This window comes from Triturus cristatus, chromosome 5_2 (assembly GCF_964204655.1).
Source record: "Triturus cristatus chromosome 5_2, aTriCri1.1, whole genome shotgun sequence".
Taxonomy (NCBI): Eukaryota; Metazoa; Chordata; class Amphibia; order Caudata; family Salamandridae; genus Triturus; species Triturus cristatus.
In genome coordinates this window covers 1,106,503,901-1,106,522,865 of record NC_140588.1, presented here as the reverse complement: position 1 = coordinate 1,106,522,865, position 18,965 = coordinate 1,106,503,901, and the positions used below count along the sequence as shown (strand labels likewise).

The following is an 18,965-nucleotide window of genomic DNA, read 5'->3' as shown; positions in this document are numbered from 1 at the left end:
TATATAAATAGATTTTGACATAAAATGTTCACAAATTTGACTTATTCCAAATTAAATATTTATTGATTAATCTATAATTTTGTAATAATTATTAAAATACAATCCACACCCTTACACCCTAATAACCCAAATTCCCAACCATGAAACAAAAAAATAATTTCGAAATGAATTTGAAATTTTTTTTAAAACATTGTCAAAATTACATTTAAATTTTAACATTTCTAATTCTTTAGTATTAATATTTATAACTTATTATCCAATTTTACAGTAATCTTTTTAATACACTCCCCACCCTTATACACTAATAACCCTACATCCCACTCATAAAACAAAATTTAAATTTCATTATAATTTCAAATTATATAATTTCGATTTTTTATTGAAATTTTGAAATTTCGAAATCTTGAATATTAAATATTTTTACATTATTATCTGATTTTACAATAAAAATTTTAAAACACTCCCCACCCTTCTCCCCTAATAACCCAACATCCCGCTCCTAAAAAATATATATAATTTCTTTTTTATTTTCTAAATTATAAATATTTAATTTAGAAATTTCATTACAATTTACTAATCATAATTATTTATTATTTAATATTTTTAAATTATTATCTGATTTTACACTAACAATTTTAAAACACTCCCCACCCTTATCCCCTAATAACCCAACATCCCGCTCCTAAAAAATATATATAATTTCTTTATTATTTTCTAAATTATAAATATTTAATTTAGAAATTTCATTACAATTTACTATTCATAATTATTTATTATTTAATATTTTTAAATTATTATCTGATTTTACACTAATATTTTTAAAACACTCCCCACCCTTATCCCCTAATAACCCAACATCCCGCTCCTAAAACATATCATACTATAAATTACTTAACACTATTAATTATATTTTATACTTTAATAAAGTATTTATACATATAATTAAACAATTTACTTATTCAATATACACTAAATACACATTTTAAACAATATATATATTATATTTCGATATTTCTAACAAAACTATTCAATCGATATTATCTTCAAACGATATTACTACATCGATATTTCATACTTCGATATTTTACTAAACACTAAAAAAACGATATTACTTACCTCGATATTCTACACTTCGATATTAATGTTATCTCGATATTTTAACTTCGATATTCTTGTTGTTCGATATTATTTTTTCGATATTATGTCTATTTACCACTTTCTCTATAATAACCAATTCCAGCAAATCATTTTATTTGTTCTTGGCACATCATTTCCTAGAACCACTGGTGGCTCATCTACTTCTCCATCTACCCCAAGTGTTTCAATATTCTGTTTAAAGTTTGGTAGAAGGTGTACAGCTTTTACCATTAAAGACTTTCACAAATTCACTTGGAGGCTGTTGTGCATCTTTTGGTGGCATTCTCTCTGTTGTTTGAAATGTGTATGCGGTTCGGATCCAAAGGCTCTCATACACACTTGTAGTTCAGGAGGGAGTGGATTAATTTCAAACATCAAGTTTGCTTGTGCAATACTTATGCAGCACACTAAGAACCAACTTTAACACGAGAGGCATAAAAAGTTAGTTCTGAATATGATGCACTAATCTCAGCACTCACCCTGTGCATGGCTCTTCTTGGAGACCTTACTCCTTCAGGACACTTAAGCCCCAAAGATGGTCAAGCCCCCACTATGCACAGCCTTTGTTATGGGTAAAACTGTTCACTTGGATCCAGTATCCTTCAGACACCGCATCCTGTTGAGGTGGTCTACTATGTACAGCCTTTGCACTGAGCAAAAGTCTTCATGCGGAGCCCACTCTCTCCATAAACACAGGCTTTCTTAGTTGGTGAAGAGAAAAACAATCACAGCCTTCACCCTGTGCACAACTCTTCAAGGACAGCTCACTCCTTACAGACACCCAAGCCCTCTGAGGTGGTCAGGCACCTTATACGCACAGACTTTGCCGGGCAGTACAGCTTGAGCATGGAAAGTGAAACAGTAATAAAATAAATACCCTTTTTTAAGTTGTAATTTTAAAGCAATTGTGCCTATATACAAAATAAATAGCATGGGCCTGAAGACAAGTGACAAGTGATAAAAGGTGCACATTATAGGTACCAATAACCTATCTATTGCAAAGAATACCTCAGAAAAAACAAGGCACACATATACTAACAGACAACAAGGTATGCTTGAGACAGGTTGAGTATTAAATCTGGGGTTATTCTTAAATATTTAAGGGTCTTATGTTATGTCATGAGTGCTGTAATATGTGAGTCCATAATCAGTGCATGCAGAAGGCATGAGTTACAGTAAGCTCGATGAACCATAAATAGTGAATTTCAATGTTTTTTGGTATAAAAAGATATCGAGTCACAGCCTTCACCTCAGAGTGGAGAGGTCAAGCAGTGTATCCTGGGGCATGGCTGTACCTCATAGCAGAACATGTCAGTGCCTCTAGATCTTGCTGCTATGGGTAGTTTTTCCTTCCAATGGACAGCAGTGCCAGTGGAAGAGGATCCCTGAGATTGGGGAGAAGATGTTGCCTGCTGGGAAGCTTGGTCAGGGTGCACAAGACTGGGACACTGAGTCAGATTTTAAGCACCTTACTTTCTGATTAAGAACATCTGCACGGTCAGCTCAGGAAGGAGAGGAGTGCATGTGTGATTGTTAGGGTCGAGTAGATTTGTGGACCAGGTCAGGTTGGCAATGGGCCTAGTTTAGATGCAGCAACCTTTTTCTCACTGTATGGAGGCCAAGAACAGGTGCACAAGGTTTTCTGTTTGTAAATCTTGTGGATCTCTCCCCCCAGTGCTTAGGTACCCCCAGGAATGACAGTGCTGTTCTCTACAAGTGGTATCATTGGCCAGGGGGCCAAGTTCCATCCCGTCAAAGGTGGCCGAACATAGATTCACTATACAGGAAAACTCACTTTGACAATGTGATAGCACCACAACTCTGACTCAACTCAATCATGCCCAGAGCATTAGACAGGATACAGGCACCACCTCACCAATAAACTGTTGAGATGCTTTACATAAATATGTTTACTTTGAAATGGTAAAAACTCACAAACAGTCATATATTGGATGTGTACACAGAGATCTCTTTGTTTGAAGATCATTTAAAAGTCAGATTTCAGACTATATAGCATGCATGCAAGTAACACAGGCAGAAGGTGGCAGAAGGTTGCACCAGAGACTCCACCATGGACCTGAAGGAACTCCATGAAAAGTATTTTAATGCCAAGGCATTTAGGGAGACCTATTTCACCAAGGAATCCAGCTTTTTTGAGAATGCCGTTGCCAAAATGTTTTCTCATTTCATGAAACTCATGTCATCAGGTATGTACTATTCATTACCCTGCTCATCCACAGACAGTAGATTTCTTTATTTAGTCTTTTGGCAGTAGATAAACTCAGGGTGTTGTACCAGGACATAGTAGTAAAACTGTCATCTGACATAAACACTGTGTCCAAAAAAGCGCTACATTTTTATGGAGGAGGGATTCATATTTGCAGCTGCCAATCTCTTTTGAGCATGGCAGCATAAAATACCAGAAAGTGAAAGAAAGGACATCTAAAGTGAACACATTTCAGCTTTGGCAAAAAAGGAACAGAACAAGTAAGGTAAAATTGATAGATTTACATAGAGAACACGCCCTGGATCATCCAGGCATCAATGCTGCTCCTCATGACATCAATACCATTCTGTTTTAAAACCTTTTATTAACATTTTCAAGCTTTACAACTGCGTAAGTGGGAATGATGCAATAGCAATATGCTTTTACACAGAAATAATTGTCTATGCATAAAATTATACATTTATCATTAATCATTTATCATTCAATTATACTCTTAGTTATGAGGCCAATAACTTGCACATTGTATTGTTGAAGCAGACCTTAAACTAAATCATGCCCAAACCAGGTATGAGAGTTTCTCTGTGGGTCTGTTGTGTCAAAGTCTGAGGCCCAGATCTACAAATGGCATGCACGGCCCTTGCATCACGCAAGGTGACACAAGGATACCAAGCCCCTAAGTTCCTTGTTTACAATGATTAGTCGTATGGCAGTGCCACAAGTATTTTTGCTGTGCTGCCCTATGCAAAACTGAAAGGGAAGGAATGCACCACATTTATGAAATACAGTGCATTTCTGTCCATTCATGGAGCACTGGCACAAAGTTTGGTGCAGGCACCTTTGCACCATGGTGCAGGTGTGTCTACATTTCGCATTGTTGGCAGGATCGTTTTTATGCAGGAAAAACAATCCAGGGAGGTGTTTTCCTCTTTTTATGTGTGATGCAGAACGCAGCACAAATAAAAATATTAAAAACCAGGGGGTAGTAAAGATATTTCTCCTTGTTACACCAGCCCTGGCAAGGTGTACAATGTTGACGCATTCCCAGATTTACCGTCCTTGTAAATATGCAAATGAGGCTGCTTGGGAAAATCAACTGCAACACATATGGAACGCCTCCCTTAATCAGTGTAAGGCGATGCAGTGATTGTGCTGCGTTACCATACACCATATCCAGAAGGCCATGAAACGCTAGATATGGGTCTGAACTCTGCACCCCAGAGCATCATTAAAAGTGGCACTTCAGCGGAGCAAGGGGCTTGAAAATAAGCCCTTGACTGGTAAATCCTGAATAATGTAGGGTAGCCTAATTGCTACCTTGCGTTTCTTTGTGTGGTTTCCGTTCCATGGGTGGAGCATGGGCATCCCCACGTATCCCATGTATCACTCATGGGTATGGGCAAAATCCCGGAGACCTAACCAGGAGAAATAACTATATTTCTCCACATTATTTCCTCTTTCTACATGTACTGTATTCTGCAGCACACGTATACAGAGGGAATTGCCTTTAATGATTTTTTTGTGTGCAGATAGATGTCCCTTCCTGCACAAACATAATCTTGTTCATAATGCAGGCCCCTTTGCACCATGGTGCCAGGTTGCCTGCATTACCATATGGCAGCACATATCATATCATGTCATGGTTTCAGATTGCTGATGTGAGACATTTTAATAATTTCCGAGTAATTATGAGTGACATTCAACTGCTATGAGTGACACTTTCTTGCAACAAAATTAAGCAATGGAAAATATATAAATACGAGAAATTGCACCCATTTGAGCAAAGACAGGCTCCCATATTTCTTCACTGAAGAGCACTCTTCCTCCCACCCCTGCCCAATATACCACACCTTTCCTCCAGTTCTCTAATGCTAAACACATGGCAGCTCTTCATCTCATGGCTTTGGCTCAACAAACTTGGTGGCCAGTTGTGCTTTGGGTGTGTCCTAAACACGCAGCTTCCATGCTCCCTAAACCATTAATTTCCATGGCACTGACCATACAGTTCAGTAGTGCATGACAGTGATTTAATATTTCCACACAGCTCCATATCATTTTTAGAAAATGTGCTGTGTCATCTCTGCAACTAGGGCAGGCAGTGGGGGCATCTGGGCACATCAAACTATCCGTATACAGTGTGAGGTAAACCCTATGTCAAATATTAAATTGTTTGTACTTAAAGCGAGCAATACAAGATATCTTCTGCAGATATTCTGAGACCCATTTTAGAATCGGGCCACTAAGATTTCCCATTTGTCTTTGAGGGCCTCATATTACTCTTCAGTAATCTTGTGCATAGTGTCTGCACCCTTGATTGTATTCGGGGTCCTATGGGGGGATTGGTAGTATTGATATTCCAGTGGTGTAAGAGCTAGCTCAATCCGACTGAATAGGAGGAATTATCATCTCAGAATATCCCCTTCATCTACCAAGTTTGTCCGCATGGAATAAGTGTTCTTCAGCGTCAACACCTTCTGTTTCTCAGTGATGTAAGTCTTGAGGGGTAAGGTGTCCCAGCACAGTTCGCAGTCCCTTTAAGGATATTACTAGCATGTATGACAGCACCAGACTTGTGTAGACGGTGTTCCAACTCAGACATCACAATGCCCTTCTGGCCAGCAGTGGAAGGTCTTTCTTGGTTTTGAGGTATGGGAGCAGTAGTACCTGAAGCAATCCCTCATGAAGGTTTATATTTGTGAGACCTGTTTCACCTAAGTGATGTTCAGCATCAATATGTGACCCATTGTAGTTGGGCCACTATATAGTACCCTCTAAAATATGAAGTTCCCATTCCACCTCTATTGGTCGCTAACACTCCCTGCTGCCCTGCAACCCCAATTCAAAGTCCCAACAAGGAGTACTGCTCCCTGAAAATCTTTGCCCAGAGTATAACCGCTATATTTGTCAAGTATTAAAACAATTGGGGAAGCATAGCCCTTTTATCCACTGCTATTTTCCCTGCCACAAGCATTGGGTATATGGACTAAAAGATCTCCTGTGATCTCAGTGATCTGATTGCTATGTGTATCTTTCCCTCTATTTTGTCTTCCAGATGCCATAGATTTACACTCTTATTGTGAAAGGCACAACACCCAGGTTTTTCTTATCATTGTGGTTGTGTTTGTTTTATAACTGGCCGCAGAACCTGCCACCTCCCAAAACCTTTGCGTAGTATCACATATTGATGTAAAATCTATCCCCAGACCTCTTAAACATCATATCATCTGTGTATGATCTCCCCCACGTTTTTTGACTAATGCCACAGTTACTTGACACTGCAAGTGCACCAGGCATGGTAACTAGTCCTCTCTGTCACTGCCCTGGCCCTAAAGTGCATATCAAATTTGCTATACCCAATTGAAAATGGTTAACCTACCTGTAAGTCCCTAGTATGTGGTAATCTAGTACCAAAAGCATGTAAGTTTGATAGGTAACCCATGGTTTGAACTAGTTGTGCAAACTTGGAGGTTACCCTAGTAAAACGAGTCCCCTAGTCCGAAATTGCAGACTGGCAGAGCTGTTGTTCACTGCTAGTTGGCCTTTGCCATTAAAGGCAATGGCATAGCCACTACTTGCCCCAGAAAATCTTTGTAAGTCACCCATCTGGCAGATCTACCAAGACCTATGGCGAGGTGCAACATATGACATGGGCAGGACATTTAGTTTGCCTGTCCTGACAGTAAACATGCAAAATCCACAATTCTTTCTGTGGTACCCACTGACCTCTCCCTCCTCAGCTTTGCTAACTCCTGAATTTTCTGACTAAAGTTGGAACTCCAACATATGAAACAACTTGTTAAATGCATCCCAACTTGTATCTCATGTCAAAATGTATGTAACTTGTTGCAGTGTGCATTTTTTCCTTTCAAACTACTGTGCTGTTCACACCACAAAGGGTGCCTATTCCACAAGATAGCTTTCTGTCCTCCTGCAGAGATGTGTTAACGTTTCTGCAGGGCAGAAAGCAACTTGGGTGTTAGCTGCAGAAGAGAATCTGCCTTGAAAAGGCAGATGTGTTCCACTAGGGAGGAGGGAAGCCTCCTTATTTAGGACAGGCTGGCCCGGGGAGCGGGGAGGGGAAACCAGTAGCCACACCTCTAGATAGGTCTGAAAACCAAGAAAGGGGTCTCAACAGCTTTTGTGGGCAGAATGGTGCATCCTGGAAAAGCCAGATGTCACACTTACAGGAAGTGGTTACCAGGTGAGAAGAAACCTGGTAGCTCATTGGCTACAAGCAGCAGTCACCTGTGAATGCTTTTACCGGTCATAAAGAGGGCACCCCTGGCTGTACCGAGGGACCAACAAAGGGAGGTTACATTGAAAAAGATTGTACCTTCTGTGTCTGGTGGCTAGTGAAGGAAGGAACAGTGCCTGAAGTGTCCTGCTTAAGGAGAAACCATCCCCCGATGTCGGCAAAGCCAGAAGACTGCAAGGGACAGCTGTCTGGCCTCCTGTTTGCAGCACAAGGACTCAACAGCTGAAGAACCCCGTTGTAGCTATTTGGAAGCCCAAAGTCTTCAAGCCACTATCACTGCTGCTGTGCAGCACCAGGGCTCACAACCCAATGCATGGAGTTATACCTTAGTGGCGGGAGTGCTGTTGCAGAGTTGCTGGGATACTAAGAAGATAAGTTATTGAACCCAGAAGGATTGGCCTGTGGCGGCAACAATCAGCGACTAGCACTCCAGTATTGACTGGATGTTGCATAGAACAGAGAGGACCTCATGGAATATCAATCCTGCAATCAACTTTGTGGACTGAGGAGCACCTGCAGGAAGACCCCCATTCACCTCACTGTATCCGCCACATCTGGAGAGCATCTCACTCATCCTTTATCCCTTGCATCAGAACCACTCCATAGGAATTTATTGCAACACGTATAAAGTGCCTGGAACTGATTGAGGACTGCTCTTCTGTGGAGGAAACTGTTTCTAAGGGCTTTGCTGATCCCCTGACTAGCTCCCAGCTGGAGTTGTTCACCCCAAGTACTTCCAATAGACTGCATTGACAATTACCCACGTGTTTACCTTGAAAACATTCATGTGTCAAATTTGCTAAGGGTTGTTCATGGTTGAGTGAAAATGCTTTGATTTATTATTACTTGCAAAACATATATCTCCAGAACCCCCTGGGAATCTTTTTCATTGTGGTGTTTGCAAGTGATTTTGTGCTGTTTAAATGCTTTCCACTAGCTTCTCTATCTAAATTCTTCTGCTCAGTACCACAGCTAACCCAGAATGAGGGTTTTGCAGGTTAAACCGACTGGTCCGAAAAGGGTTAGTAAGTGTACTATATGGTGAGGTTGCACAACCACACCATACAACATACCCGTTTCCTCAGTGTTATTTCCCAGGATGGGCCTCAACGTCTCATCTTGCTCAGCAGTTTCTATGGAAAACACAAACAATATGGGGGATAGCGGTTACCACTGTCTCATCCCCCTGGTGATTGCTAGGCCTGTATGGTGAACAGCGATACTTTCGTAGAGTTTGGAGAGTTTTCCGGTCTCCTCACTACTTTCCCAGCTTGCGCTTGCCAATGGTAATTTGGCAAGCGCTCTGTTTGTGCTCTGGTGGTGGGGCACCATACAGGAGTTTGATACATGCAATCATGTGTTTGTCAATGTGAAAATTATTTAAGGATCTCTCTCTATATATACTCAAACCTGAGAGTGCAAAATGATTTCTTAAGGTCTATTGCCATGCATGCTGGGTTGGTCCATTCAACACATATCCCTTCCAGGATTTTATCAAACCTTCAAAGGTTTAGGGAGGTAGCCATGCCTTACCTTTTGGTCAGTGATAGGAGCTCCCACCACTTCAGTTTGCCCTTTTATTAGCCGGTGCATCATTGCATCTCCCAAGTTTCCATCTAGGGCTTGAGCTAGGCCTGGGCAGAATTTCAAATTACATATGACTAATCGGCTATTCATTCAGGTATAGCTTAATCCCAGTGGCACAGATATCAGGGAACCTACATCTGGGCCTACCCTTGGCCACTTACTGTGGCATACCAAGCACACAAAAAGTGATGGGAGGATGCTTGCTACAAGTTTAACCACTGACAACCACTCAGGGTACCATTCTAACCCATCGTTCTTTTGACCACCATGCCACTTCAGATTAGACCCAATATGTGCAAATCTGTCTTGGTCCTACTCGAATGGGAACATTGCCTCACAAACTGCCAAGTCAGGTCATTTCTGAACCAGACCACAAAGAAACCCAAGACCTGTTTTGCCCTAATTGGGGCTTTTTAGTCGGGTGTAGCTTGGTTACCATGGCACAGTGAGCAGGGGACCCATATAGGGTATGAACTGTGTTACTTAGAGATGTACACTTAAAACGAAAGGTAATTGGAGGATGCTTACAAATAAGTTTATTTCAATCATACCAAGCCCCTTTTCACTAGTAAGAAAAACCCTAGACTGTTTACACAGTAAATTAGATTATTCATAGATCACATAAAAAGCCAGCTTCCTAAACTGTCATACTACACATTGCAGTCATGCACTTATTTTTACACTATCACTTGTTATAGATCAAGCACAGATCACTTCACATTTATTAGTGGGGAAAAAACAAATGTCACTAATAAATTGGTAAAAATAAAAATTAGTTCATTAATTCTTTATTTATTTACCATATGTAGTCTCATGGTAAATCATTTCAGAAAAATACATCATATTTTTTATTATGAGCAATTAACCCCTTCTGTGCCCATGACGACCTGGACTCGTCATGGAGCACAGTCGCGGTGTGCCCATGACGAGTCCAGCTCATCATGAGGCATTGCCTGGGGAATCCCTCTGGTGCGGGCACCAGAGGGATTTCCTTTTACTGAAAATAGCCTCGGGAGCTGGGGAAGAGCTTCCCCAGCTCCCAAGGCCCCCCCCCGCTTTCAGTGTAATGACGATCGGCACGCATGTCGCGCCAACGTCATTACACTGAAACTGAAATGAGCCAAGAGGCTCATTTCAGTTTCACTTTGTACTTGCTCAGGGGGCTATCTCAGCCCCCTGAGCACGTAGAAAGGCGGGAGAGGTATCGTTGGAAAGGGGAGGGCGATCCCCAAGCAGGGATCCACCCACTAGACACCAGGGAGGGGGGAGCGGCCCCTTGGGCAAGGGCCTTTGCTCCCCCCAAATAATTGTGTCATAATTTAGTTTTTATGCCCCCCTGGGGGGCAGATGGGGGCAGTAGCCCCCTATCTGCCCCCCCGGGGGGGGGGCAAAAAGCCCACTAGACACCTGGGAATTTTTAAAATAATAAAAATAGGGGTGGAGGCTGCCCAAAACTGGCAGGCACATGCCCCCACCCCACCCCCCAATTATCACAGTTTTTCAGCCCCCCCGGGGGACATATGGGGCATTGGCCCCTAATCTGCCCCTTCAGGGGGGGCAGAAAGCTCACTATACACCAGGGATTTGTTTTCAGTTTTTTTTAGGGTGGGGGCTGACGGAAATGGGCACGCCAATGCCCACACCCACCCACCACCATTACAGCCTTCCTGCCCCCTCTGAGGGGGCAGATGGGGCATTGGCCCCAATCTGCCACCGCGGGGGGGGCAAAAAGACCACTAGATACCAGGGAATTAAAAAAAAAAAAATAGGGGTGGGGGCAGGCCCATGCCCCCACCCCACCCCTCAATTATTACAGTCTGTGTGCCCCCCCTGGGGGGCAGATGGGGCATTGGCCCCTAATCTGCCCCTTCGGGGGGGCAGAAAGCCCACTAAACACCAGGGATTTTTTTGCGCAATTGTTTTTAGGGTGTAGGCTGCCCGAAACGGGCACACCAATGCCCCCACCCTGCCCCCCATAAAAATGACAGTCTTTCTGCCCCCCAGGAGGCAGATAGGAGCTGTAGCCCCCAATCTGGCCCCCCCTGGGGGCGCAGAATGCCCACTAGAAACCATGTTTTTTTTTGTTTTATTAGTGTAGGGGTAGGGGCTCCCCAAAATGGGCATGACAATACCCCACCCCACCCCCAGAGAAGTTCCAGTCTTTCTGCCCCCCCCAGGAGAGCAGATGGTGGCAGTGGCCCCTGATCTGCCCCCTGGGGGAACAGAAAGCCCACTAGGCGCCAGCGAATACGCAGGCTTTTTTTATGCGTGGGGGTGGGGGCTGACCAAAATGATCATACCAATGCCCCCACCCCCACAAAAAATAGCCACAGTCTTTCTGCCCCTTTAGGGGCATATCAGGATGAAACCCCCTTCCCCGATTCCCCCACAGGGCGGCAGAAAGCCCACTGGGCTCCGAATTTTTTTTAGCAATGTGCATACCTGTTGATTTTGGTCCCTAGCGCAGTTGGCAAACCTAGCAAACCTGTACATTTTTTTAAACTAGACACCGAGGGGAATCCTGGATGGGGTGACTTCACTGGCTCTCACCAGGTTCTGTTACCCAGAATCCATTGCAAACCTAAAAATGTGTCCAAAATAAAACATTTTCCTCACATTTCTGTGGTGGAAAGTTCTGGAATCTGCGTGGGTCCAGAAAATTCCACCCACCCTGCAATCCCCAAAGTCTTCAGAGAAAAATGGTACCTCACTTGCATGGGTAGGCCTAGTGCCCGCGTCAGGCAAGGGCCCAAAACCTATTGAGGAGACATCAAAATTACCTATCACAAAACAACCTGGTTTTGCAAAGGGGGTCCCATGAGTTTTTGGTCCTGGGCTTGGCGGCCATCTAGGAAACCCTACCAAACCCACACATTTCTGAAAACTAGACACCCGGGGGATTCCAGGGAGGTATGGCTTGCGTGGATCCCCCAACGTTTCCTTACTCAGAATGCCCTGCAAACCTCAAATTTAGCTGAAAAAAACCACCTTTTTCACACATTTTTGTGTGGGAAAGTTGTGGCATCACCGGGCTGACACAAATTTCCTACCACCCAGCTAGGGTTAAAAAACTACAGCTAGGCACTTTGCTAAAAAAGAGTTATTTTGCATTGTGAAAATGTGGTATGTTCACGTTGGGTTTTGAGCCATTTCCTGTTGTGGGCACTATGCCTAACCCTACAAGTGAGGTACCATTTTTATAGGGAGACTTAGGGTAATTCATATTTGTAAAGGAACTGTTATTACCTATTGACTTTCGATGCATTTCTGCCTTCCAAATGAAAGACATTGTGTAAAAAAGAAGTCATTCTAAAAAATTACTGATAATTCTCATGCTAGTATGAGTATCCCAATTTCAGAAATGTGCAAATATCTGCTGTTTCTAAACTCTAGATTTTGTTCCCATTTCAGAAATACATAGGTGTCTTTCATACCGATTTTTCCATGTACACATCTTTACAGAATAATTACTATATACCCGGTACATAATAAAAAACCATTGCAAGTTGCTGCTCAGTTTTTGGCTCTGGGTTTGTCGGGTTCTTGGTGAACCTACAAGTCCTATATATTCCCACAACCAGTAATGTTCAGCGGATTTAACAGTATATTGCTTTCAAAGAGCTGTCAAAATTGGAAGAAGTTACAGGTGAAAACGTTGACACAAAAGGCGCTTTTTTTCAACAAATTTTCAATTTATCCTATATTTAACTGTTAGTTTCTATAAAGAAACCTTGATGGATCTACACAAATGACCCCTTGCTGAATTCAGAATTTTGTCTACTTCTCTAAAATGTATAGCTTTCCAGGATCCATTATTGCTTTTGTACCCATTTCTACCATTAACTGGAAGGAGGTTGAAAGCACAAAAAATAGCAAAAATAGGCTATGTCCCAGAAATATGCCAAAACTGTGTAAAATATTTTGGGTTTCTGACAAAAGTCTGGTATCCCCTAAAAGCTGGGAAAATGTTGATTTCAGCCCCACAAACCCTTTTTTGATAACATTTGCAGGGAAAAACCCAGATGCTTTCATTTGCAGCCCGTTTTTCCCATTTTCCCACCAAAAAACTAAATTTTGCTGTATTTTGGCTAATTTCTGTGACCCCTCCAGGGGAATTCACAAACCCTGAGTACCTTCAGAATCCCCATGATGTTGGAAGAAAAGTACGCACATTTGGCGTGGATACCTTATGTGGTCAAAAAGTTACAGGGGCCTCAGCGCGCACTACCCCAAATAGCCAAAAAAGGGCGTGGTACAGGAGGGGGAAAAGGCCTGGCAGCGAAGGGGTTAAAGACATTAAGCGATAGTCAGTTCCAGTGTTTTAGAGAAACAGGTAGTGGGCAATGGGAAAAGGGTGCACGGTTAACCCTGCAAATTGCTGCGTTGCGTTACTCTGCTAAGACCTTCCAAGGGCATTACATTTGTGTTCCAACACGACTCTCATGGATTTTGATGCATTCCCATATGTAAAAAAACTTGTAATCCTGAGGATGTGCCAAAATCTTACACCTTCCCAGGGGAGATGCAATGTAGAGAAGTACCTCTATCTGTCTCTATTTTTTCCTCTGTCTGTGCGTACTGTACTTTGAAGCACACATAGAAAGAGGAATATGCCTCCCAGAGAGTTTTTGGTGACCTTTCCTACACAAAAGCAAACCTGCATGCAACATAGGCACTTTTGATAGGCGGTGAAAAGGGCTCCAGCACAAGGGAAAGGACAGAAATGTGCTGTTCTTTCCTCCCTTTCTCCAACATTTTGACTTTGGCAAAGCTCATTGAAAAATGCATCTAGGTACAACTTTGCAACGACGTAGAACAATTCCAACTTCTAGACCATGTCCAATTTGGCTTTCAACAAGGCCCAAGCACTGAATTAAAACTGTTGGATCAGAAAGAATCCTGCCTTTTAATCCTTCTAGACTCTTTGTCTGCATTCAATACAGTTAAACATGACATTCTCCTAGACTTACTTGAGCATAGGATGGAGCTTTCAGGGTCCTAACTAAATTGGTTCACTTCATTTCTCCACAGCGGAACTCAAAGAACAAAGGTTAACCAGTCCCCGTCTAATGCCACACCAGTCATGTTAGCAGTCCCACAAGGGTCCTTTCAATCACCTACTCTCTTTAACCTTTGCACGCAGCCTCTAGCGGAAATCTTGAGTTCCTCCAACACCCAATATCATATATTTGTTGAGGGCACCCAACTGTACTTGAAAATCTCTTCCCCAGAACATATTATGACCCTCAATACAACCCTTCAAAAAACACCAAACTGCCTAACCCACAACCACCTTAAACTAATTGGCCTTCAGAACGAAATTCCTCCTAATCGTCCAACCCAATCACTCACCCAATATTGCTCCATGGATGAATTGTATAACCATGCTTAACAGATCACCACTCATTATTGACTCCACAAGTGTTCTAGGAATAACACTTGATAAGAACCTTAACACGCTGGAAAACATTGGTACCGCCATTAAAAGAGTGAACTACTAGATGAATATTTTAAGGAAATTAAAACCCTTCCTCTCCCATGATGACTTCAAGTATGCGGTCCAATCATTAGTCATTCCCAAGTTGGACTACAGAGGTGTAACCGTTTGTGGCCTTCCTAGATCAAAGTTGGCGCATCTAAGGGCCTCCCTCAATACTGCTGCTAGACACAGTAACTGAAATAAATAAAGACATCACCCCATACCTAAAAGCTCTAAACTACTCCTATATATGGCAAGGATACAGCTGAAAACTGCTTGCAAGGTACATAGCACAAAAGCTAGAATGATCTGTTGAATCCACTAGAAGCACCAGCACCTTGGTACTGAAACTTCTGAAGTTTCATAAAAAGAAAACTTGCAACACATCTGTTGAAAAGTGGGTTATTAGTAGTGGTGAATGTGTATCTTCCACTGGCAATAAAACTAATAACCCAGTCTAGGGCTCAGTACAGGTCTCAATAAATTATTCCCATGTTCAACCCTGGGTAGCTTGGCTGTGAGCATGCATGTAAAGCATTTAAAATAAAAAAAAACTATTCAGTGACCTGCGCACAGCATTTGATCCAGTAGATCTGATCTGAGGAGAAGATAGAAATCATAGGCTCGAAACTGAGCTTTTTTGAGTTCTATTGCTCTCACAGCAATACAACTTTAGAACTCTCATTTTGACCCTTCCTATACCCTATTGTACACTGTACACTGCCAACCAATCCTCCAACTTCGCCCCACAGGAGATTGTTGACTCCCAAAAAGGTGACTACGTCAGAACGTAGAAATCTTCACTGTGACCTCCTCCAGTATCTCCCCAATGACCAGGCCTCCTCCTCGGACACCGCTGGCTACCTTGTCTCTTTGAATTTTACCTACTCAAATATTTTAGCTTGAAATGTCTTCTTTGTGAATCCCAACTGCGCTCCATTGTGGTTGGTGCTTTGATCTTTTAAATTATATTTTTCACTTAAAACGTTAAGAATTCCTAACTCCAGTTCTACTGATTGTATTTTTATAGTTTCAGTGTCAAACAATTTATTAAAATGTACTCTATTTTTCTAAATTGGTTTGGGATTTTTCTTGTTATGTGTTTTAAGCTAATTACTGACTAATCATCGCATAACTACTTTACACATTACAGATAAATCAAGTCTGACTGGTTTTGAGGCAAGCTTCAAGAGTGTTAAGCACATGTAATTTGTTGACTTTTGAAGTTCACCCTGACAAGGACTGTGCCTGTTGTTTATGAAGGGCTCACACCCCCCTCAACCAACAACCCAATTTCAAAAATACATTTATTGTTGTTTGCTGAGAAGGAAAGAACATGTGACATTTTATGTTTTCAGTTTGCTTAAGGATGAACCTTTTTCTAATCTACACAGGTGATGTTAAAGGAGAAACCCTGATTGCACTTTCCTTCGGACCCTTTGCTTTTTACACTTTTCCAATGTGTGACTATTTCAACGAGATCACCTTTGCCTGTGCAGATAACAACTCCATTCAGGAGATGCAGAAATGGCTGAAGAATGAACCTGATGCCCTGGACTGGAGTCATATAATAAAGATGATTTATGAGCTTCAAGGCTGTGGGTAAGAGTCCTGCGCTCTAGTAAGACTGTCCTACTGTGGTTACCTATTCTGACTCTTCTTTTAGATCTCCTTTAAAGAAAGTTACTGCTCATAGAGTGGAGCAGACATGGCATGGGGAGAATGAAAGAAAATGAAAATTTTTTATGTCATTGCTGTGAACTGTAAAAGAAGGAATAATATTCTATGTGATATACTTGGGCGTCTATGATCACTGATTCAGTTACTAAGAAACGCAGATAAACCAAAGTCTTGCTAAGCTACCAGTGATTCCATTTTAACATAGTTTTCCTCACACAAATTGAAGGACTGGGCTATTCTAAGGCCCAGCGGTGCCAGGGGACAACACCTGAAACCTTCGTGGGTTACCTGTTCCGGCGTACAAAACACAGAGACACGGGACACTTCCTGCGGCGTCAAAGATCAGCGTTTATTTACTGCAGGGATACAGAAATCGCAAGAAATACACAACGTGTAGGTTCTGAGAGACTGCTTCCAATTGCTAAAGTGGATCGCTCCTTTTATACACATTTTGGTCATTGCACAACATGGCGAACAAAAGGTTACAACTCAGTTCCCACAGTAAACTTCAAAAGGGTCTCATTCCTGTTTCAGAAGCCCGGAACATAATTACAGCAACATTGCCGGTTCCCAACTGTAAAAGCACATTATCCCCACATTAAGCACATTCCATTCTGACTGTAAACGAATTAGGAGAAGGGACAGAAACAGATGCAAAGGAAAAACAAGGATGCACAACAGATTGGAAAAGAGTGTAGAGAGCAATAACGGGAACTTGATTGCAGGATCAAAGACCTCGTGCTTAATGCATGCACGACTGAAACAATAGACCAGCACGGCAAGATGAGCCTCGAGCGGAGCCATCTGCCCTTGCCGTGTCATTCCCCTCATCATAAAGACACCTTCAAAGGAACATGTGTCCTCCGCGAAATCTTGGGAATCCCAGGGTCACGAAGCGGACAGTGTCCGTTCGCTGGCTACTTGAGGGCAAGACACAAAATGGATGCCGCATCTAAAATGGAACCCGAGGGTTCAGATGGACATACCCAGGAATGAGACGAACCGTACATAGTAGCGTAGCGAAAACGCATACACCCACTAAACTCGTCATTTGCGGTTCGTAGATACCAAACTCGTTCATATTCGAACACACCCAAAAAGTGTCATTACGATTCCCACGGAACCTCAGACGCTCCTTTTGCCCTCATGTAGGCAAGCACTAGTCGAGATCAGAATCGATTTCGATATTCATCAAATCGTTCAGCTGTTGCTGGAACATCATTCTATCCATCAATGTCTCCTTGGTAACAGATGGCCGTCTTATACACGTTGTAGCACAAAGACCACATAAGGCAGGACCACACTGCACACAAAGACAACACGTGAATAGAAACGCTACAACAACCCCTACGATCTTCAGAATCTTCCAACCCCAAGTTGATATCAGGCCCCAAAACCATCCTAGAAGTGTCCAATTACCTTCGTCCACGTGTATGGACTCGGGGATCTTATGTAACTTCGAGATGGCCTGGTAAACAGTCGGAGCGTTGTCAGGGATGAAAATGCAACAACTCGAATGGATAACTTTGCACACACCACCTCTATCTGCAAGAACAACGTCTAGAACCATACGGTTCTGCAACGTCATAAGTCTATCCGCCTGAAGTTCTGCTGTTAAATTACCAAGAGCACTCACAGTTATGTTAGCAGTTGATTCCACCACACGGGTCAACTGTCTCAGGTTCCTACTATTAACCATAGGTCCCCAAAACGGCAGGAAACACTTAAAGAAGTCTCCTGCTTCTTGACCCGCAGTGTCCTCTTCGCTAATAATGCCTCTCACAACTCTAGTCTTGTGATAGTCTGAGGCAACCGTGAAAGTCGGTGGCAAAAGATTCGCAATATAACAGGTACCCGAGAAGTCACGGGGCAACCATGTATATGCACGTTCATAACATACGAAATAGGTACCCTTGGCAGTCAGAAAAACAGGGGAAGAGAGCATCGGCAGAACATACGTATCGGTACAAGCACTCTTCCCAAGTTGGGCTCTCGGATTTCGACCAAGACCTTTCAAGCAGAAATTACCGAGGTGGGGTACGATCCATATTGTAGACGAGCTCTTAAGCTGTCTATCACCCACTAACATACTATACTCAGCCTCACTCAGATCCTTATATGCTTGCACCTCTTCATCTGGAATAAGTGATGCATCAAAAATATCTCTATCTAAATCAGCAATTGCTATCGCCAAAGGCTTGTGGTACGGACCAGGACCGAAGTTTGCAGAGCGTGGCTCTCGACTGGGGTAGGAATCTAGTGCACTACGAAACATAGTTTGGAATGCTCGAGCTGACCCTTGGGAGCTATAAGGAAGAACCAAATACGGAATACCCCTATCCATGGTATGTGGCATTAACCCACACACCCAACAGTTGGTAGTATTCATCACCAGCTGATGCTGATGTAGGAGTTGAACGAAGGAGTTATTCATGAATTCCGCACATCTAACCTGTTCATGTTGGGGCAGAGGATGAAAGGAATGTGGAGAAGCAGTGGTAATAGAGCTTAGTTTAGGAGAAAGAGTAGGTGAAATGGAAGGCAATAACGACTGTATTCCAAAATACACTCCACTCACCAATAGCATAGAAACAGTCAGAAAC

At 42.5% G+C, this 18,965-nt stretch overlaps 1 protein-coding gene across 1 annotated transcript in view; it reads left to right on the top strand.

Moving 5' to 3' along the window:
• The first annotated feature begins 3,152 nt into the window (after window positions 1-3,152).
• LOC146829785 (nicotinamide N-methyltransferase-like) overlaps window positions 3,153-18,965 on the top strand; it is a 75,392-nt gene continuing 59,579 nt past the window's right edge. Inside the window, exons 1-2 of the mRNA XM_085608500.1 lie at window positions 3,153-3,344; window positions 16,077-16,284. Of these exons, the coding sequence (XP_085464626.1) occupies window positions 3,209-3,344; window positions 16,077-16,284 (344 nt within the window). The 5' untranslated portion in view covers window positions 3,153-3,208. The remainder of the gene's footprint in view (window positions 3,345-16,076; window positions 16,285-18,965) is intronic.